The 22,277-nt window shown below is 37.0% G+C and overlaps 3 protein-coding genes across 3 annotated transcripts; 1 reads left to right on the plus strand and 2 right to left on the minus strand.

Moving 5' to 3' along the window:
- Nucleotides 1–796: 796 nt before the first annotated feature.
- On the plus strand, nt 797–8,593 carry LOC100261407 (serine/threonine-protein kinase BSK5). The gene is made up of 10 exons (XM_002276244.4): nt 797–1,696; nt 1,783–2,003; nt 2,094–2,229; nt 2,842–2,975; nt 3,051–3,156; nt 3,636–3,721; nt 5,885–6,073; nt 6,605–6,769; nt 7,294–7,407; nt 8,174–8,593. The coding sequence occupies exons 1-10, from the start codon at nt 1,615–1,617 to the stop codon at nt 8,414–8,416; spliced, it is 1,476 nt and encodes a 491-aa protein (XP_002276280.1). The 5' UTR covers nt 797–1,614; the 3' UTR covers nt 8,417–8,593.
- A 577-nt stretch (nt 8,594–9,170) lies between these two features.
- On the minus strand, nt 9,171–12,264 carry LOC100252869 (uncharacterized). The gene is made up of 2 exons (XM_002273414.4): nt 11,168–12,264; nt 9,171–9,707 (listed from the first exon to the last, which is right to left on the minus strand). Exons 1-2 carry the CDS (start codon nt 11,626–11,628, stop codon nt 9,443–9,445), a joined length of 726 nt encoding a protein of 241 aa, XP_002273450.2. The 5' UTR covers nt 11,629–12,264; the 3' UTR covers nt 9,171–9,442.
- A 2,676-nt stretch (nt 12,265–14,940) lies between these two features.
- LOC100256309 (transcription factor MYB1) lies at nt 14,941–21,839 on the minus strand. The gene is made up of 2 exons (XM_002276339.4): nt 21,437–21,839; nt 14,941–16,284 (listed from the first exon to the last, which is right to left on the minus strand). Exons 1-2 carry the CDS (start codon nt 21,741–21,743, stop codon nt 15,359–15,361), a joined length of 1,233 nt encoding a protein of 410 aa, XP_002276375.1. The 5' UTR covers nt 21,744–21,839; the 3' UTR covers nt 14,941–15,358.
- Between the last annotated feature and the right edge of the window lie 438 nt (nt 21,840–22,277).

Below are 22,277 nucleotides of genomic sequence, written 5' to 3' on the forward strand. Positions count from 1 at the left end.
CTGGTAATTCATTCTTTCCCTAAAACAGGTGTCTACTCTCTAGTAGTGTATCAACCCTCTTTATTTCTTAAATCTTCAAATTTAGTTGAGAAACATGTGTTATTACTTGCATTACTTTAAATTTCTAAATTTGGTGTAGGGGTTTTTTCAACACAAGCACATGGGAGCCCCCATTTTCTTCTCTCCTCTTCTTTGTTTTTTCAAATTTCCAAATTCCATATCCCTCGATTATCCCATTCTTTTTGTCATATTAAAGGACTGTGATCGGAGAAGGTTATCCATCACCATCCTAATAGAAAGCAACATTACTTTCTTGCCACTGAAATGGATTGGGCATAAAGCCTACTCTGTCATGCGACAGAGAGTGAGGTGAGGTTTAAAATGTATGGCTTTTGTTTAATCATTCACACATGGTGTTGCTGCTACTCAGCAGGACGTGCTTCGTCTTTACAATCACAATCCCCAGGTCCAACCCATCACCCCCACAAAAGAAAAGATTCTTTGGAACGAAATATAATTTATGTTAGAAAGTGTTGAGAAGGAATAGGAAAAGAATAGGCAAAGGAGAGATGTTGAAAGGAAGGAGCAGGCACTGCGAGGCCTTATCCTCAAGGGAAAGTTCCTGATTTGATCTTAATATCCACTTCCACACCGATTGTTATTGCAAGTCTAAAATTTTCTAGTGCCCTAGATATACACAAGATTATGTCAAATGACTCAAATCCAAAAGAAAGAGAGAATGGATACTTGGTCAATGCCGTTATAGAATATTAATATGTAGTTGATTGAAAATATCACTCTTGGTCTCCTTCAAAGTGGATTTACCTCTGACACGGCTATCCACTTGGGGCCTCTGTATGGGTATTGAGTGCTAGCCTTTTACATAATTGGAGTGCAATTCAATTGGGGCAAATCTCTCTGGAAATTTGATTTTGGTGGTTGGAGCTGATGGATACACACATAGAATTACTTAATCAAGCTCTACATGGATTTTTAGCAATGGAGATCAGGAGAGGTGACCCATCTGATCTGATATTACAAATTGATTTGTGGAATTCCCTTGTAGCCTATATGCTGTGATCTAAACTAATGAGGACAGGACAGTGGTAAACAAACTGGCCTCCAATCTTAATGCAACCATACCATACCAAAACTAGACTACAGGCTAGGATAGGATGTTTTCTACGTCATCGATTTGTATGACTTTGACCCACCGAAAACGACCGTTGGTTTCAACCAGATCTCAATCTCTCCACTAAAATTAAAAATAATAAAAAATAGAAAACCAGCAATGACTATGAGAGAGAGGAAGCGAGGAAACATGAAACGGAGAAAAGCAGAAGGCTTAAAGCAAAGCAGTTAAGGCCTTTTGCAAATCACATGAGCGAGAGAATAAATATATAGAGAGAAAGGAAGTAGAAAAAGCAAGCAAAGCCTTGGATCCACAAATCCCTACGCGCGCGCACACACACACACTCTCAAATCAGAAATACAGTGTCTTATCATTCCGATCCTTTCTCCCATTTCAAGTTTCGACTCGAGTGATCTTGCTGCAATGTATGCCGTCTGATTCATCCTCATCATCTCTCTCACTCCACCGTTTGATCTCCGGCAATGGGAGCCCGCTGCTCTAAATTCTCATTCTGCTGGTGGCAATCTCACCTCAAACCCTCAGTTCTTGACCCCTCTGATCTCGGTACCTATCTCTGCTATATCTCTCTTACTGCTTTCGATGATCTTCACTCTGTTCTTCAATTAGTGTTACGGCCGATGTTCTTGCAGAGAATGGGGGTAAAGCTGACCGGAACTCGCTGCCCAGCTTCACCGAGTTTAGCTTGGACCAACTCAAAGCTGCCACGTCGGGGTTCTCCTCCGATAACATAGTGTCGGAGCACGGAGAAAAAGCTCCAAATATTGTTTACAAAGGGAAACTCGATGCTGACCGTTGGATCGCTGTTAAGCGGTTTAACAAGTTGGCCTGGCCTGATTCTCGTCAATTCGTTGTTCGTTGCTTTGCTTTACAGTTTCAATTATGTGTGATTGTTCATCTTAGTTGTTCTTTCTTAGTTTTAATTGATGCGATCGGGGTTTAGGAGGAAGCAAGATCCGTGGGAAATTTGAGGAATGAGAGATTAGCGAATTTGATTGGATGTTGCTGTGAAGGTGATGAGAGATTGCTCGTGGCAGAGTTTATGCCAAATGAAACTCTTGCGAAGCATCTTTTTCACTGTGAGTGTTTTTGAGTTTCTCTATATGTGTTTTTGAAATTTAGTTCCTGTGTGGAATGTGTGCTTAGTGTTATGTAAATTTTTGCTGCTAGTGTGAAAGATGTTAGCAACTAAGCATCTATTATTTGGTTTAGGTTAGTATCAAGTAGTAGAAAGATGCTTTTCTTATAAACGGGTTATGGAAATGGAAATTTTGTAAACAATGAGATGGTCAATGGTTTAAAATGAAAGGATTATTCAATTTTGTAAGATTTTTTTTTTCAAGTATGACAACCTGTACTTGGTGCCAAAGGACTGAATGAATCAGTTTTGTTTTTGTTGGCTTTGATCAACCAAAGAATAAAACAGATTGCAATATGAATTCATTTGAGCGGAGTTCAGCATAGTATGCATTGTAAGCTTAATATAGGAGGTCAAACTTGAAGCACTTCCATCTGTCATACAAAATTGTCAGCTTGATATTTTGAGCTGATTTAGTTGGGTTCTCATAAACTATGTATGAAACTTGAAATGTTTCCATCTACTGTACATGTTGTTACCTTAATACTTCTGGAAATTACTTCATTGCATTGAATAATTGTTTTCATGATTGTTATGGGTTAAATTGGCTTAGGGGAGACCCAGCCTATGAAATGGGCAATGAGATTGAGGGTAGCATTGTATTTAGCACAAGCTTTGGAATATTGCAGCAGTAAAGGACGGGCCTTGTATCATGATCTTAATGCCTACAGAGTCTTATTTGATCAGGTATATTATTTTTACCTATCTTGTTTTTCAATTTATTTTTATGACTGGCTCTTATTTGTGGGGAGTGGTTGACAGGATGGTAATCCCAGACTGTCTTGCTTTGGCCTTATGAAGAATAGTAGAGATGGCAAGAGTTACAGCACCAATTTGGCTTTCACCCCTCCAGAGTATTTGAGAACAGGTGAATACTGCTTGCAAAGAGTACCTTGTGTTGTAATATACTTGGATGATGCTACATGCCATTATACTGTACCACTTCAATCTAGACCCAGTAATTTATTGATGTTGATATGTATATTAATAGAAGATTCATTTTATTTTATTCTCTCTGCTGTTTCTCTCTATCTTTCTCAACCTTATAAATAGTAAATATATGGTCCTTAATATATTCCTAAAACCTATGCAAAAAGGATATTGTCTTTGTCTCCCTGTTCAACTAATTACAGATATTTTGAACATCAATCTATAATATGAAATTCATTTTGATGTTGTTGTCGGTGTTTGAAAATGATGTCTAAATTTTTTATAAAAAAAAATGTTGAAAGGCCATAATCACATAGCATGAGCAATGTAAAATGTGAGAGTGCATGAGGTTGATGCTTTGTTATGTAAATGCCAACTTGAAGCTGAACTTTGCTTGTATATCTCTACATTTGGCAGGTAGAGTGACACCAGAAAGTGTAGTGTACAGCTTTGGGACCTTGTTGCTTGATCTCTTGAGTGGCAAACATATTCCACCAAGCCATGTAATTCTTCTTTCTTTATATTACTCTTATTTTAAAACAGAAACTCGTACATGTTTTTCCTTATGATCTATTAGTGTTTCTTGGCCACAAGTGGAAAACGGAAAGCCTTTGTTACTATGTGATTGCTTGTAAAATCTGGCAATGATTGCATTAATTTGCTGACAGCCTGTCAGGGAGCCCAGTTGGTTAGTGTGACTGCCACCTGGGTTTGATTCAGGTCCTCATGGAGAGTTTGAAGGGCTCATCCATGGAAATTATAAAAAAAGAAAAGAAAAAAAAAAACCGATAATGATAATAATTTGCTTACATATCTGTCAAGCATTCTAAAAGCCAGACATGAATCATCTTGAAGCAAACTCTTGAACGGTTTTGTTCCCATTGCCTGAATCATCTGGGTTAGAATGACTGAAGGATCCTGGCCAGCAATTTTTAAGAATTTTATACAGTTCTGCAACTTATAGTCACTCAGAGTTCCTAGTTTAATGCTGACTTTTATTTGGTTTCTAGTTCACAATACCAAGGTTTTGTCATTTTTGCTACCAATTTGGTTGTGTCAAAATACACTTCTTGAATTTCATCATATGTTTGGAATTTGGAAGTTTGGAGAACGATCTTGGAATTTTTAGATCATCCTGAATTTTTTCAAAATCATAATAAAATGTCATTGTATGCTACTTTCTTATTTTCTAGCAAATGACTGGTTGGCCTTTTGACTTTTAGAACCTTGTATGCTTACGTGATATGAATTTGGGGATTATTTTTTAGCATGGTTACATCCTTTATAGGGCAACGAGGTTGAACTTTAATTAAATTCTAAATATGCTCAAAATTGTGACAAAATCTTAGGGCTTGTTTGTTAAGTTCTCAAAAACAGTTTTCTATTTTTTAGAACAAATTAGGATGTTTGACAATTAGAAAATAGAAAATAAGGATCTTTTTGTTAACTATTCTTAAAAACTGAAAAACATGTTTGACATCCAGAAAACAGAAAATGGTTGTTTCTTCTTAATAATAGAAAATAAGGTGTTTTATTATAACATCTTTTAGTTATTTTCAGTTGTTTTTACTTATTTTTTAAAGACTATTTTTTAAAAAATAATTATGTAAATATGAAAAATGATTAAAAATAGAGTATTACAAATAAATGTTATTTTAAAAAATATTTAAAAGTATAAAAAACATGTTAAGAACATTTTAAGCTTCCATACATACTTTTGTTCTACAAAACATTAGAGAATAGTTTTCAAAAATAGTTCTCAAAAAATAGTTTTCAGAATTGTTTTTGAAAATCCTTCCCAAATAGAGCTAGTTTTTTGTTCTTGAAAATAGAAAAATGGTGTTTTATGAGAATATATGTTAATTATTTTTATTTGTTTTAAAAAAAAAAAAGGATAAATATAAAGAATAATTGAAAATAAAAGATAATATATAAAATTTATTTTAAAAAATATATAGAAACATAAAAAACAAGTTGGAAACATTCGAAGTTCCCAAACAAAAATTGAAAACATAGAAAACAAGTTGAAAACATTCCAAGTTCTGAAACAAATTTTTGTTCTAGAAAAAACATCAAAGAACCATTTTTGAAAACTGTTATCAGAAACTGTTTTTTAAGAACAATTTTCGAAAATGTTTCCAAATAGACCTAGTGTTTGCTAGTTTTCTAATTTTCTGATACATGATTGGTCAATATGTTGAAATCTAGAACGTCATTACATGGTAAATAATGTGTGCTATGCTAAATTCCTGTCTAGCAAATGCTATTAAATACTTTTGTTTAGTTAAAATAAATAAACAAATAATGAAAAAAAAAAACTGGTTTCAGTTAAATCATTCCAGCATGTTATTGCTTTCAACTGCCTGTAAGAGGTAAGCTTCTTGCAATGTTGGTTGACTACTGTCATTCAATTTTGTAGTAACTTACAACTTTCCTTTTTGTATACTATTGAGTTACTGATGCTTGTGAATGGCACATTCAGCCACCTGTCTTCATGCACTTGTAAAGTTTTGAGCGCCAATGTTAGCCTTTGATAATTTGAAAATTTTATGGATAATTGTTATTCTGGTGACTGCTAAAATGCAACTCCAGAACCACTTTAAGGAGGTAATTTGCTTTAGTGCTAGAACTGATTCCTGCCTTTCTCTGGATGTCTATTCTTGCAGGCACTTGATCTGATTCGTGGCAAGAATTTTCTGATGTTGATGGACTCTTGTTTGGAGGGTCATTTCTCAAATGATGATGGTACTGAGTTAGTGCGGCTGGCTTCCCGCTGTTTGCAGTATGAAGCTCGTGAGAGACCAAATGCAAAGTCCCTTGTTACTGCTCTTATGTCTCTTCAGAAAGAAACAGAGGTAATGCACAATAATTGATTGGATTGCCTTTTTTGAATCTTGTGTAGTCACAATGTTTGTACTGCTGTTGTAATTGATAACTTCCTCTTCTCCAATGATGTTATGTTTTCATTTTATTTTTATATAAATGTCATCTCTCTTGTTACTTCGAGGAAGAGCATGTGGTTCTTTTAGGTTAGCATTTGCATTTAAATATTTGTTTCTATGATTAAAATGACACTGTATAAGAGCATTTTTTTTGTCCCTTGATCACTGTAGAGTATTGTTCTCTAATGTAATGGTGAAACTCCTAACAAATAATAGTAAACCATATTGCATGGTGGCCTTCACCCTCTTGAATAAGATGAAAGGTTTTTCAAACTTTACAAAGGAGGATCAGAAGGATAAGTGAAATGCGCTTCACACAGAATTTCTACTCGTAATATGTTTCTGAAAGACAGATGCATGTTGTTGTTAGAAGTTGGCTTACATTTGAATTGTACAAGTGGAGAGTATTAAATGTATTTTTCTAATTCAATTGTAATCTGGCAGGTTCCATCATACATCTTGATGGGTATCGCACATGACACTGCTTCCCCAGCAGAGCCATTGTCATTAACCCCTTTTGGTGAAGCTTGCTTGAGAATGGATCTCACTGCTATACATGAAATCTTGGACAAGATTGGATACAAGGATGATGAAGGGATTGCCAATGAGGTTTGCTACTGCATGTCCTAAATTTGACATTCTCTTTTGTACAGTTTGAAGGACTTAGCTAGTGCCTAATTCAGTAAGATGGGAACGTTACTAATGCTTGAAAACCATTTTTTGTGCTTCCAGTTGTTTCTAAGAATTGCAACAAGGAGGACTGGGAGGGGCTACCATCCTACCCTGACTCTACTAGGAAGAGAAAAACCTCTTTCCACACCACTAACCTGTTTGGCAAACTAAGTGAATGAAAAATCTTCATGCTACAAGTGCTTGTAGATCTCACACACGCATGTACCAACAGTTAGTTGGGAGAGGGATGACTTGAATAACATGAAAAAGTGCAGAAGAAAATTTTTTATTCCATCTTTTATGAACAGAATAAACAAAATATTTACATTGAACTTCAAACAGATTCCCTATAGTGATTTATGTTAATGTTGTTTCAGCAATAATCTTCATTTCTCACCTGTATTTGTATTTTAAACAAGTACTTTGATGCTAATTTTGTTCTAGTGTTTCTATCTGTGCAGCTTTCATTTCAGATGTGGACCAATCAAATGCAGGAGACCTTGAATTCCAAGAAGCATGGAGATACCGCTTTCCGAGCTAAGGATTTCACAACTGCCATTGATTGCTACACCCAAGTGAGTAAAAAAATCCCTTTTTATGTTAAAGCTATTGTAATGTCATACTACTTTTAAGATTTAGAATTTGTGTATAGTATATTCTTCCAACACTGACAAAGTTGCCAGACATGGTGACCTTAGAAACCTAAAACCCTTACATGCCCATAGGTCTATGACTCTAGAACCCCAAAAAGATAAACTTAAAACTACCTCATCATACCATATTTATTACTATATGTATCGTGCAATGTTTTCACAAAAAGTTTCTACAAAATAGTGGTTAATTCATGTGTCTAGAATCTCAATCGGTTTGATTACATGGTGGTTTCACTCAATCAAGCTCCTGGAGTTCTGGTCTAGTAGCAGTTGTAACATTTAGGCTACGTTTAGTTCCCAAGTATTAAGGAAAGAAAAAAAATGTAAGGAAAATGGTTTTCTCATTTGGTTTTACCGTAGAAAATATAAAAGAAAATAAAATATAATTAAAATTAGTAAGAAATTGATGTGTTTTTAAAGTATTTAATCTTTGCATAATAAAGGGAAATAAATGAAATGGGTTTAAAGAAGCATATAAAAATAATTTATGGACTTTAAACCTATTTTTATTTTCCATCATTTTTTCTTTCTTTCTATTTTTCCTTTCCATTCACTCTCCATCTCATTTTTTCTTAAATTTTATGGGAACCAAACATGGACTTAAAGGTTCTTCCACATCAGCTTAGGATTGTCTAAAATTCATGTGGGTTTGGACAAAGGCCATAAATTATTTTTATGTTTTCTGTAGTTCATTGATGGCGGGACCATGGTATCCCCAACTGTGTATGCTAGGCGCTGCTTGTCCTACTTAATGAATGACATGCCCCAAGAAGCTCTTGGGGATGCCATGCAAGCTCAGGTGGTGTCCCCTGAGTGGGCCACTGCTTTCTATCTTCAAGCAGCTGCCCTCTTCAGTCTTGGGATGGATACTGATGCCCAAGAAACACTCAAAGATGGCACAAACTTGGAAGTCAAAAAGAGCAAAAATTGAGTGTATAGGTTTCTTTTCCTCTCTCTTGCTTCCTTCTTTTAACTGTAATTTTGTTTAGTCTCTTGTATTTATTCCCTATTTGTCATATTTTGCCATTTTCAGCTCTTGCCACCTTAGAGGATTCTTTGAAATTATTGTTGGTTTTGATATATATATATATTTTCCCTTTTTTTCCCATTCTCTGAATATGAATCTAAAAGAAATCAAAGAAAGAAGGTTAAACACTTTTGACTGTTAATTATACATATATATATATTCTGTCATCCAAACCTGCAAATTTAGAATTACACTGCACAGCTTGTTGGATGACTGGTTTAAGTTCTGATTTTGATTCACTGTGGCGATTAAACCCAAATGATAGGGTTGAAATTTTGGGCTGAAAGCCCGGAACTCCTTTTTATGAACAAGGACATCAAGAACAAGACAACAACCATGTTGAATCTTAATATGGTTCAGATTGCTCTTGATTTTAATGGAAAACCCGGGCCCTCACCCTGGGTGCGCATCACCACAAAAAATCTCTTCGAACATATACTATGACCAAGGGCCCGTTAACTGCGATAGGCCCACGTCTGGACTCGGCAAGGGGTCTGACTCTGAGCTACCTGGCTCTTCAACTGGGACATGGCCACGTCCCGCAGCAGCCTTGCACTAAGTTGGCTGACGTCTAGGCCGCGGAGCTTAAGAGTTCCTTTATTGTGTTATTTAGTAGAATAAAAAAGATTTGCAGGATTTTGTTTTCAAAGCCGATAAGTGGAGCGACAACAGTACGAAGATACTTATAATATTAAAAGAAGAGACAATGGCACTTTTATGACATGGGATAACAAAGACTAGTCGTAAAGCTCTGATAATTATAAGAAACAAGCAAATGTGGAAATAACTAACTCGAATATACGTGTGAAGGCAAATACAACTGTATAGATAACTATAGAAACGCCTCAAGGCTTGACACTGTGCTGGCACGCCCATCCTCCCACTCGAGTTCTTCTGCACTCTTTTACAGAATTGATTCTTTACAGGATCTCATGATGGCACGTTGAAGTGAAAGAGCCAAGATATGACAAAAGCAAACACCATGCAAGCAAGCAGGAAATTTAGGAAGCGATGGCCATGCCAGAAGCTTCGGGTCTCAGCACCAGACACTGTTGTAGAGACTGCAGCTGGGGCTGGGGCTGTGGCTGTGGCTGTGACTGTGGCATTATTGCTGGTTTCATTCGAATGCTCTGTCAACTCCATTTCGCTTGCACTAAAAACATTTCGTGCAGTCGAATTACAGATTTCACAAGTCCTGAAAAAATTTAGCAAACTGAATTAGTGGAGAAGCAATTTCACAGGCAAGATGCCTATTTCTCCCATCGACACAAAAATGCCCATACAAGCAGTTAACAATACCTACAACCATTACTTAAGTATGGGGAACAAATTGAATTGTTCAGTAATGCTCTCTGTTTGATGCTTTTTTTGTGAAAGAGAGCTAAGAAAGGACAAACCCGACAAAACAAATCTTCTCTGGGAGAAGGAAAGATCCGTTTATCCAAAATGAAAACGTAAAAAGTACCAGACAACTGAATACAACAAGGACATATCTCATCAAATGTCTCAGAAAGTATACCATGATGGGAGAATAAAAATATCAAACAAACAAACAAAAAAAAGGACAATTAAAGAAGAGAATCAAATATGACCCATTTAAATTCTGCATGAACTTAAAATCCCACGCCTCAAGTTGTGGTGAAGGCTTCATTCTTCGTTAGTGAGTATGCTCTTGATGATAAATTTTTTGCGATCAAATGCCATGTAAAGCATAGTTGAGGTATTAATACCATACCTGAGAAACTTTAATCAAATTATATCAAATATCAAATTGGAATCTTAGAAGGTATCAATTCTTAGATTCTCAGATCTAACAGAAAACTGCCACCACATCTTAGAAATTAGGTTCGAATCAACAAGTTCAGACTTAAGGGTATCTAAACTGCTAAGGACATTATAAAAGTAAATCATTTAAATATATAAGAATCACTATGCATATATCCATTAATAATTGGGTGGGGTATGATACCTAGAACTTTGATCTATGACCATATGAAAAGGAAAAAAAAAAAATCACTAGTCACTATTAAAACCAACAGAAAATCTGGAATCTGCATCATGGGATCGAAATATCTTAGGTGGAGCACTTCGAAGAAGTAAGCTTCAGCTGGGAAAACCATATATACGAAGGAGGGGTCAAATCTCCACTATCATAAAGAGAAGGGAAACCAGAAAAAAGAGAAATAGGGAGATTCCTAAACATCCAAAAAAGGACAGAGTAGAAGGGAATCTTCTGCATATGTAGGCATAGAAACAGGTCTTCATGATGCTTTACTCAATGGCTTTACTTTTTCCATCATCTTCTTTAATTAGCGTAATCTCCCTTTCCACTTTTCATTTAATATCAAACATAGTTCTTATAATAGAGCAGACCTCTTATGCTAAGCTTTAATTAAACTGCATGGTTCAAGAACCCAAACTCTGAAATAATCAACACAAAATCATCAATCAGGAAAAGGGGTTCCCACGTTAGAACAAAATCATAGTTAAAAATACAGGCATGTAATTGAAACACATCGAGTGAATGTCTGGACGCGCAAAATGCTAAGAACAGCCAAATGGGTGTCTGGAATTTCACAAGAAGCACTGTAATTCTCTGCAAATATATCAAGTAAATTAAGATGAGAAACATGGAAATATAGGGTTCGTACTTACTTATTTCCCTTAATCTTGAACCAGGCTTCAGCACAATGTTTGTGGGCAGCAGCCAAATCCTCCTTACAAGAACAACCCAATTCAATAGGAATCCCGGACTCATAGTTACTACTCTCTAAGCTCAGGTGACAAATTCTACAATCTCTCTCTGCTTTAGCCAAATGCACCTTGATTTCGGGAACCCCGTTTTCAGTTTCGACCTCCACCGAGCAATCCGACATGGAAGAGACTCTCCTAGAATCCGAAACCCCTCCAATCTCGGCATCCGTGACGCAGGCAAAGCTGTACTCATCATAGGATCCACCGGCGGTGGAATAGAACAGAGAATAACACGACCCTTCGTCTGCATCAGAGAAACAGAGGCTACCGTCGCCGCTTCCATCGCTTCCATCGCTTCCTCCGAAGGAACGGCGGTGACCCCCTTGTTCTAGATCGATGTGGGACATTTCTACTGCTGACATTTCAAAGACCCAGAAGCAGAAACTTGGATTTAGGCAACAAACAGAGCATCAAAACCCTCCAAGCTCGAAACTTTGGGCTTTGGAACACTCCATCCTCTGCTTTTCTCTTCACGAGAAGATTGAATTTGAGGATTTAAAACTAGTGGGTATTGGATTAGGTGCCACCTCTTACCTCCATTTACGCTTGTTACCAAAGATTAAGACACGAAAAAGGTAAAACCAAAAAAAAAAAAAAAAAGAAAGAAAAGAAAAAGAAAAGAAATCGAATAATCAGATAGACAAAACACACAGGTCTGTATTGGAGAATGCAGAGTAGTAAAGATGAACAGCGGAAGGTGCGGGTTTTAGGAGGAAAAAACAACAGTCTCTGAGACAAAGACTCATGCTTTTGCTAGGAAATACTCCGACTGAGGCACTGCAAAGAAGAAGAGGAACGTGCAGTGAGTGCACAGACAAGAAAGAGAGACGGGATTTGATTGATGAAATGGGAAAACAGGAAGACCTGCCACTTTACTTGGGCACTATGCTCTCACAAGATTCTGTACGCTTGATGGTATCCATTTCACAATAGTCAAATATTTTCTCCATCCAACGGTGTACATCTAAGGGAGACGTACTCCTCCCCGCATAGAAGTACCTTCGCCACCCAAAATGATTTTCAGCAAAATTTAATAGCGAGGTTAAAAGATAGGAAAATGGGCGTCGGAAGACAAATTTTCTTTCTGCTTTTTGGCCTTTTTCTTTTCTCTGTCACACATGTATGCATGGATATTACATTTTCACGAAAAGACACTCCAGTCCCTATAATGTTACACAAATCGTATAGAAAAATGTGAAATTATGTTGTGGACAAGGGTAATTACGTCAGAAAGACAAAAAAATGGTCCTGAGAAGCATCGTCCCGTTGTCGTGTTTTGGAGATGGGGCAGTGAGCTTTGTCTCCATTAAATTAAACTACTCCTAAAAAGGGTATTTATTACTTTCAGAGTTTTAGTTTACCCATACACTCCTCAATACGCTACGCTTCCTTTATTTCCAGCAACTGTAAGCACTTATTCGGTGCATCGCCCCCTATCTTTCTTAAGGTGGGTATTACAAATTTTCTTCGAAATGGTATGACAGTTGACCAGGGTGGACCACCTCCGGTCGGTCGTCAGAAACAGTGTGTATGCATATATAAAATTATATGTGCCCTTGCGTGAACAACACAAAAGCAAAGAGAAATGAAAGAATAATCATAGGAAAAGAGGAGGAAAACTGCAAAGCTGGTAGTCAATAATCAATATAGAGAAACTGATGCTGGGGTTCCTCATCTTTTAATTATCAGTGGGGTCTCCATGACCATTCTTTTCAACCTTTATTTATGAATGAATCTTAGAAAATTATGGAATGCATGGCCACGGAAGAGTAGAGGAAATTTCAAAAATGGGGTGGTGAGGGAGACCATGAGGATCGACTTTGAAATTGGTATTTATGAGAGTATTTGTGTTTGATCTTATTTGAAAACACATGAAGAGTTCAAAATCTTAATTCCTTAATATTAAAAAACATTATTGTCACATGCAAAATGGTACGCTTCTAACTTTGAATTTTGATCGGCATTTCTACTTGAAATTGAACCAATTTGAGCTTCACATATTGTATGGTGTCGAAAAAGAAACAATTCTAGTCAATTTTAGTTGTTTGAGATGTGTGTTAAATCATGATTTGTGAGGCACGTTAAATCAATAGATCCAAAATATCAGAGACATAGTAGGAAGAGGAGAAAAGGTCCTTTCAACCCATGTAGATATGCTCTTAATTCGGTACTTGAATTCCATCTGGTCTTTTTCTTCTTTTTAACAATCATTTGCAACCAACCACCCCATATGGACGCAACCTGATTTGAGAGGCTTTGAAAAACTGGGAAGGTGGAGCCACTGCACCTTCTCAACAAGACTAGAGAGAGGAGCAAGTAGGCCCAAATGCACATTGGTTGTGGTGGTTAAAGCGGAGCTGGTACGCTAGAAACTTCCCTCTTAGTTTCTCCTATCTACTTTTTTTTTTACTTTCTTTTCCTCATTTCTTCTTTGAAATGGAGCTGTTTGCCGGTAGCCACGAAAAATATAACAAGGGCCCTCTAGATAGCTTCCGTCCAAATTCCGAAAGGACAGCTCTGTCTCCATGCTCCATGATGCCTTAGGTTTTAGGCAAACCTTATTGAATAGCTGGGACAAAGCAGAAATGAGGATCATCTTTGTGAACATATTTTCCTGATGTTCCAACTATGAACAGGGATAATTATTTGACGGGGTTAATTGGTTATTTCATCTGAGAAAAAGATGATATTCTCAACCCAATAGCATGCCGCGTCATTGAGTGGTTGTGGTGGCTTGCGCCTAGTGGGAAAATCTGGGGGAGATCGCATATCAGAAATTTTAGCATTAGTCTTATGTATCTCTTTTTCCTTTTTGTATCACTTAAAAAACTTGTCAAGGACGGGCTACGGGCTTTAGGTTTGATACCATATATTGGAGAGTCCCTCGACTGTTTCAAATTCCCAGCTCAAGAAGAAACCGACTTTCACATTACATCACTTTTGTTGCACCGTTAAAGCTGTGGGGTTTGGCACCATATGAAAAGATTCGAAAGTTGCTGTCATTAGAGCAGGGCAACACTCATAATCACTTCACGCCACTCATGATGACTCATGTCACACAAGCTGCCTCCACTTGTAGTCACCACCATCCCCAGCTTTCGGTCATATTCGTTTCTCCCATTTCTCCTCACTTGATCATGGATTTTGAAAAGGATGCTTGGGGACACGTCCCTGTTTTCTCAAGCTTGATTCAGTGTCCCAGCTGACATCCAATCCATCTTTTCTGCAAGCATAACTCAGGTCTGCATCAGATTGCCTACCGAGAAAAGGAATCGAGTCAAGTTCAGCTTATGGTTGCTGTAATTCTTTACGTCGGTAGTCAATTGTGATAGGATGGTGCCAGAGTTCAACATTCGGTCCTTTGCAAGGACAAAATATATAAATAATGAATGTAGGGTTTCCAATGCAATTATGAAATACGAATAGTAGAAGGAGTGAGTTGAATAACAAGAACAAGACAAAATAGGCTAGGGTTGGTTAAGATCTCTTGGGAAAGAACCTAGAAAATCTACAGCAAATGAGGATATATAGGACAATTAGTTTACAGGGCTGCAAGGACAAGGGGAAGACTAGATGTGATGTGGATAGAAAACAATATGCTGCCATGTATAGAAATATATCTATATATCTGTGTGGCTGTGTATCAGTGCATGTGAAGAAGAATCCCAAAAACCTTTTTCCAAAAAATAAAGTATTGTATATGGAAATAACAGGTTTCATATATAATTGGAAAAAGAACTGAAACAAAGAACTATTTATCCTTCTCGTCTAATTTATCAACCATTATGACAATGTAAACTCCACCATTGCGTTATAGAAAGAAACCATAGAATAATGGATTACAATTTAGTACCAGGCGGAAGTTTGGCCCACCATAAGATGATCTCAGGATACCAAGGCCAGTGGAAAGGTTACTGAACAACCTCTCAGACTTCGATAGCAATGATGGTTCTCTATCACAGAGGTCTAGGTCTCTTTTATTCATGCAGCAAGTCAGCAACCATCACTGGGAAAGTACAGTTGTAGGAATCCTCTTCCATATCATATCATCTACTGCATTTCCAGCAAGTCAGGGAAATACAAGCATTAACCTCAACTCAAGCCACCAACTTTAGCTGGTACTGAAAAAGATTGTTTGCCAATCTGGGTCGACCGCACATCAGTCATCATGCCCATTAATTTGTTCTTTCCCTCCTCAAATCGCAAATGGTCATTCTTTCTACTCTCTTCAAACCGTGCCATTTGCACTTGAGACCCACGAGACATTGTCCTACCAGCTGCATCTCCCATCACTCTGACTGTACTATTTTCCAACCCACTTTTGAGCCAAGCAATATTACTAATATCAGTGGCTATTGCAGCCAACTCAAAACTTGAAAATGGAGGAGGCTCTGAAAATTCCACAAATTCAGGCCCCAACAAAGAGTTTCCAAGATTCCCACCTCTAGGACTCTCACAGCAACCATGTCCACATCGTTGAGGCACCAATTGTTCACCTGAATCTCCTTGAATCAATTTGCAGATCCCGGCATCAGGTGTTGATGCTTGAATCAAAGGCCCCTGCATAGGAACTGGCCGTGGAAATGGAAATGCATGTTCTGGGCCATCAAGAGAACTGTAAACATTAAACGCACTGACACGTGCCACAGGACGGAAAAGGGTAGGTGGATCTTGTGCTTCATGACTAAATTGACCCTCAATTTGTGCCCTTTCTTCATTCTGATCAGCCATGTTATCTGAAGAGTTGACATCTTTTCCTTCCAAGGATTTGGATGAATTGGCATCCCCACATGACATAGTTTCTTCAGATGATGCTTTGGTTTTGTCCAAGCTAACATCCTCCACTATATTGCCAGATTCCAACTTAGCCCTGTCAATCTCCATACACCGGCGCCTCAGAGTGGAATTCCAGTGGTTTTTAATTGCATTATCTGTTCTCCCTTGAAGAAGCCTTGCAATTGATGCCCATTTGTTTCCATGGATTGCATGTGCAGCAACTATGATACGATCCTCCTCATCTGCAACAACTCAGTTCATTAAGAACCATGATTTGCACCATTGAAAGTTCAAAGACTGACACACTGACAACTTTTTGCACGCACACAAATGTGAATAAACTTCCATATCTGGATAACCGTATGCTACTTATGATAAGGTGCATGTGTGTAGCCTGGACTAAGGTAGCAAAAGGAATCTCACAGTTTATTGCCACAAAACATTAGTATCAGGCATGATTCCATCTTTGTCAAAAAGCATGAGTGTGTGATATCTGTGTGTATGTGTATGTGCCATAAATATGGAAAACAACAATCTCTGAATGCTGATTCTTAAGGTTGTTCCCAGATTGGGAGAGTCAGAAGTAGTTCAACAAATGAACAGCTTGGATGAGACATGATTCCATTGGAAAAGATGTTACACATTGTGAATTTTAAGAGGATCAATTCTGCTGTCATCCATCTATAGAATCATATCCAAGTATTACCTGTCCAGCCATTGCTAGAAGTTGAGCATTCAGGATTCAGTATCTAAAATATACTATTGTTGTTGTAAAAGTTGAACCTAAACTAGGGCAAAACAGAATTAATCCCAACATAAACAAACTAGACATCTATGTTGCATGGGTTCGGGTAGGAGTGTCAAATGGAGGTATGTGTCCAAGTGATCCTTCATAACTCAAATGTTAGGATACGAGGATTTGGCTGAAAAGGATCCAAAAAATGGGCGCAAGTACTAGAATTCAGCAGAATAAAAGAAAATTTAATTAAAAATAAATTGGAAGTAAAGATAACTTTTTAAAAAAACTCCAATCTTTTCCCTTTAATCCCTTTTCTCCCTTGTATCCCTAACTATTCTTACAAAAATTCACTTTTCAGCTAACTTTTCTTCTTCTCTAATGTAATTATCATTAAAAAGGTTGAAAGAATAAAATGATATCAATAAAAAATCAAATAGCCACACCCAAAGTAAAATTAGAGTGTCTCACAAGGATCCCATACCCACACCCATGTCATGTCATGTCAACATGGGTACATAGGTGAAGTTGGTTTTGTGCAACTTGGGGCCAAACTGAAACAAACAAATTTCTGGTTTGATCTAGCCAATCAAACATGACTCAACTCAGTCCAGAATTAAAAAGTTGAACAATCTACACCTCATTTGCATCTGAGTCAATACCTCAAGTATGGACCCAAACTAATAGTCGAATCTACTATACTTCATACATAAGATATGAAAATATGGAACTTGCATCATTGGTGCCAGTGATACTTTTTTAAACCTTCTTTTTCGGAAAAATTAAACCTACCTTTAGCCCTAACCAGATGCCAAAGAACCCCTTAGGAGGTGCTAGTGGATCTCAAAAGATAAACCCCATAACTCCCCATAGGAAGGGGCACCTAGATATTGTTTAATTCATACGTGTATGCACATATTTCAATTCAAATGACTGAAAATATGTAAAAAAAAAAATTACTAATTATTGTGATAGTATTAATCATCCATCATCATACCAAGTACGTTTCTCAAAAACTTAACAGTAATCAGTTATAGAATATCATAACTAGGACAACCCTACAAAGATATTAATTCTTTTCTCTCTCTAGCTATTCAACATACACACATAAACTCAATCAGAGACATAATACATATTTAATTTGGTACATTAAGAAATAAACATAGATAGTTATGTCTTGATATCCAGATGTGGGGAGTTGCCATGGCCATTGTTGCAAATGATTGCTTTGAATGGTACATTAATTTGTATAGTTCAATTATGAATACAAATAAATGATGGAAAGATCATAGAACAACGTGCCATTAGCATCCATAAGCCTGTGAGGGAGTTACTTTTTGTGTAGCCCTTAGCTTTAGTTGGCCTTTTGGCACCTTTGTACACATTGTGTATGCTTTTGTGTAGGCACTAACCTACATTTACCATCTTGCATCAATATTTGCCAACAGCATTCTGTGTACGCATGGCTAACAGGAGGTCTCAAGCAGTCAATAAAAAGAATATTGATATGAAGCAAGTCAAATATGTATGTCCACAAGATAATACACAAATGAGGACATAGGCAAACAGAGTTCAGATAGCAGAATAGAATGTCCATCCACATGGTTAATATGGGTAACAAACTGTGCAGATGGCTGAACCATATGTCCTTATATAAGGCAAACATGAAGTAACTAGTAGTCAATAACAAAGAATAGGATTCTAAAGGAAGTCAATATCTCAAGATACTGTAGAAATGAAGACATGGCCAAAAAGAGGAATGCAGATGGCAGACCTCATATGTTCTTATATGAGGCCAATATGAAGTTACTAGTCATCAATAACAAAGAATATGATTATGAAGAAAGTCAGTGGTAACTGGTAAATCAACAAGGTGAAATACAAGTGAGGACACAAGGTAATATATAAATAAAGCCACTGAAAAACAACAATGTGGACAGAAGAGCGCCAATATACATGCCTAATACGAGGTCACAAGCAATCAAAAATGAAGAAACTAGTTATGAAATAAGTCAAATATGATATCTCAACAAGATAACATACAAATTTAGATACAAGGTTATATACAAATGAGGACATGGGCAAACACCAATGCGGATAGTAGAATCATGTACTGATACATGTGGTTGTATGAACTTGTACAAATAAAGGCATAGGCATACAGCAGCGTGGATTGTAGAATCTTGTGCCAATACATGTGGGTGATATGAAGTGTTAAGCAATCAATAACAAAGAATATAATTATGAAGCAAGTCAAATATGAAATATTACCAAGGTAATATATAAATGAGAACATGGTCAAAAAGTAACAAATATAGCAGAATCATGTGTCCATACACATAATTACAAGGTTATAAGCAATCTATACTAAAGAATATGGTTACAAAGCAAGCATATGGAATCTCAACAAAGTAATAGACAAATAATGACATGGGGAAAAATCAGTGAGTAGCAGAATCATGTGTCGATGCACGTAGCTAAGATGAGGTTGTAAGCAATCAATAATGAAGTGTATAATTATGAAGCAAGCTAAATATGGAATCTCAACAAGGCAATATACAAATGATGACAAGTGCAAACAGCAGTATGGATAATTCAATCATATGTCAATACACATGACTAATGCGAGGTTATGAGCAACCAGAACAAAGAATGTCATTGTGAGAAGCAGCTCAAAAATAAGGTATCTTAACAAGGCAATATACCAATGAGGACATGGGCAAATAGCACTGTCAACAATAGAATCATTCATGTGTCACTACACATGGATAACACAAAGTTACAAGCAAAAAATAATGAAGGATATAGTTATGAAGCAAGCCAAATATGGTATCTCAACAAGGGAATATGCAAACGAGGACATGGACAAACAACAGTGCGGAAAATGGATTTGCGTGCCAAGCTGCATGGCTAATATGAAGCAAATAATAACAAAGAATCAGTTATTCAAGCAAATCAAATATTGTATCTCAACAAGGTAATTTACAAACAAGGACAAAGATGAATAGCAGTGTAGATAATAGAATTGAATTGCAAAGAGCAGTGGGGATAATGGAATCATGTGCCAATCTACGTGGCTAATAGGAGGGCATAAGCAAAATCCATAACAAAGAATATAGTTATGAACCAAGTTAAATAAGGAATCTCAATAAGGTAATATACAAATGAGGACAAAGGCAAAGAGCAGTGCAGACAATGGAATAATATGTCAATACACGTGACTCATATGAGGCTACAAGAAAACAAGAACAAAGAATATATTTATGAAGCAAGCTAAATATAAATCTCAAAAGGGTAGTTTACAAATGAGGACATAGGTAAAGAGCAGTCCAGATAATAGAATTGTGTGCCAGTACATGTGGCTTAATACAAGGTTATAAGCAATCGATAACAAAGAATATTTTTAAGAGGCAAGTTCAATATGGAGTCTCAACAAGGTAATACACAAATGAGGACATGGGTAAATGGCAGTGTGAATAATGGAATCATGTGCCATAAATGTGGCTAATACGAGGTTAGAACCAAACAATGGTTATGAAGCATGTTAAATATGGTATAACAGGAAATTGACAAAAAACAGTGTATAATGTGGATAATAGCACCATTGCCAATGCACATGGATAATACGAAGTACAAGCAAACAGTAACAAAGAATATAGTTATGAACTGAGGCAAATATATGGAAAATCAACAACATTAGATGAATGACGGTAGGGGTTGTACAATAGATAATAGGACCAAGTGTTCATACACATGGACTAATACAATGTTACAGACAATCAATAACAAGGAATATAGTTATGAAGCAAGCCAAATATGGTATCTCATCAATGTAATATACAAATGACGTTGCACTCAATGTGGGATCAGAGCAAACCCTTGCGAAAAATAATGAGGTGACAAAATTTAAAATGAATCTTCAAATGAAACTTGAAAGTGAAACATCCAATTTTGGTTGCAGTTTTGCAACATACCATTGAGGAAGAGGACAACGCTTACGTGCCAAATCACAGGAAGTTCAAAATCAGTGGTAATAGAAACTAAAATACTTACTCTAACTTTATGAAACACAAGGATCAATGTGTCTGATGTAGTGTCTCCCAAAAACAAGGGTAATAACTTGAAGCATTGTGTCTGCCACCAACGGCAGTTCCCTTTTGCTAATCAACCTCATACAAATAATAACAATAATAATGAATGGTAAGAGATACCATATCCTGATCATACTAGGGATTGAATTTGCTACTCCTTGTTCAGTTAACATCTGAGAACTTATACCGATTATGCCCCAATTATACTTACAATCTGCATTTATTCAGAGATTTCCAGTAACCAGCTCAATTCAATTTTTCTGAAAGAAAAAACCCACTTCATCTGTTTCAGAATTCATAACCAGTGAAGAGAAGATTCTTTCTAGGTTCTGAAAAGAAATGCTCTCAAACAACATAAGTCCCGATTCAAGGAAAAATGGGTACTTGTCTATTATCAAAATTACAACAATGAGCAAGAAATACAGCCCAGCACATAACGAAACATCACACAATCAAATCTAAATAGGTTAAGCGATATGAACCTCGATCCGAAATCCAAAAAGAAAAAAGAAGCTTTTAAAAAAATTCTGGAAATGAAAAACCAATTTAGATCGACATGGAGATTACCAGTAAAGGGCTTGCGCTTAACAGAGGGGTCAAGCTGATTACACCAGCGCAGCCGGCAGGACTTGCCGGATCTCCCAGCAATTCCACGGGCGATCAGACTCCAGTTCCTGGCCCCGAACTTACTCACCAGTCGACTCAGAATGGCGTCCTCTTCAGGAGACCAAGGCCCTTTAACTCGGTCCCCTCTCGCAGCCTGGCTGCTGCTTCCGCTTCCCTTGCCGTTTCCCTCTCCCTCACCTACCACCATAGCGTCGCCGGGGCTTCCTCCGTCGGCTCCTTCGCCTTCCACCACTGTTATATCCTCCATCTTTCCGTCTCTTCCCTGAGCACCTACCTGCCTAACCGCAATGTGTTTCACCCCCGGTCACCTCTCTTCCTTTGTAGGGCTAGTGTTTCGGGATTTTTGCCGGTTTTACATAAGCGGTTTTTTTTCAAATTACTCACGTGTCCTGTCCTTCATTTACATATATGCCCTCTTAGCCTCATTCAACCCACCACGTCCCCCAGGGTGTATTGGGTACTTCCGCTCTTTGTTTTCAGCTAAATCATGCTTAAGGTTGAATTTGAGTTCACAACAATAGCTTTCTTTTCCCAGGTTTGCTTTAATTTGAATGAGTTAAAATTTAAACCTAATTGCTCTTCGTCTTCCAAAGTCCAAACACAGATTCTATTCTATGGAGTTTAATTTTACGCACTTGAATAATTGAAAAGAAAAATTAAGAAATTCTTTTTAAAAAAATAATAATAATAATCTAATACCAAATTCTTGATCATCTTGCAATTCAAACTCTCAATGAGCAGAAGGGGCTGAAAAAAGTTTTGACCTTGTAATTTGGTCACG

Source organism: Vitis vinifera, chromosome 8, assembly GCF_030704535.1.
Source record: "Vitis vinifera cultivar Pinot Noir 40024 chromosome 8, ASM3070453v1".
Classification (NCBI taxonomy): Eukaryota; Viridiplantae; Streptophyta; class Magnoliopsida; order Vitales; family Vitaceae; genus Vitis; species Vitis vinifera.

What these genes read in the sequence shown, in the direction of transcription:
- LOC100261407 (XM_002276244.4), top strand. Translation starts at nt 1,615, where the DNA reads ATGGGAGCCCGCTGCTCTAAATTCTCATTCTGCTGGTGGCAATCTCAC. An exon ending in TCCAGAGTATTTGAGAACAG is followed by an intron (nt 3,157 to 3,635) that starts GTGAATACTGCT and finishes TACATTTGGCAG; the next exon opens with GTAGAGTGACACCAGAAAGT. An exon ending in CTCTTCAGAAAGAAACAGAG is followed by an intron (nt 6,074 to 6,604) that starts GTAATGCACAAT and finishes GTAATCTGGCAG; the next exon opens with GTTCCATCATACATCTTGAT.
- LOC100252869 (XM_002273414.4), bottom strand. Translation starts at nt 11,628, where the DNA reads ATGTCAGCAGTAGAAATGTCCCACATCGATCTAGAACAAGGGGGTCAC. An exon ending in TTCAAGATTAAGGGAAATAA is followed by an intron (nt 9,708 to 11,167) that starts GTAAGTACGAAC and finishes AAATTTTTTCAG; the next exon opens with GACTTGTGAAATCTGTAATT.
- LOC100256309 (XM_002276339.4), bottom strand. Translation starts at nt 21,743, where the DNA reads ATGGAGGATATAACAGTGGTGGAAGGCGAAGGAGCCGACGGAGGAAGC. An exon ending in TAAGCGCAAGCCCTTTACTG is followed by an intron (nt 16,285 to 21,436) that starts GTAATCTCCATG and finishes GAGTTGTTGCAG; the next exon opens with ATGAGGAGGATCGTATCATA.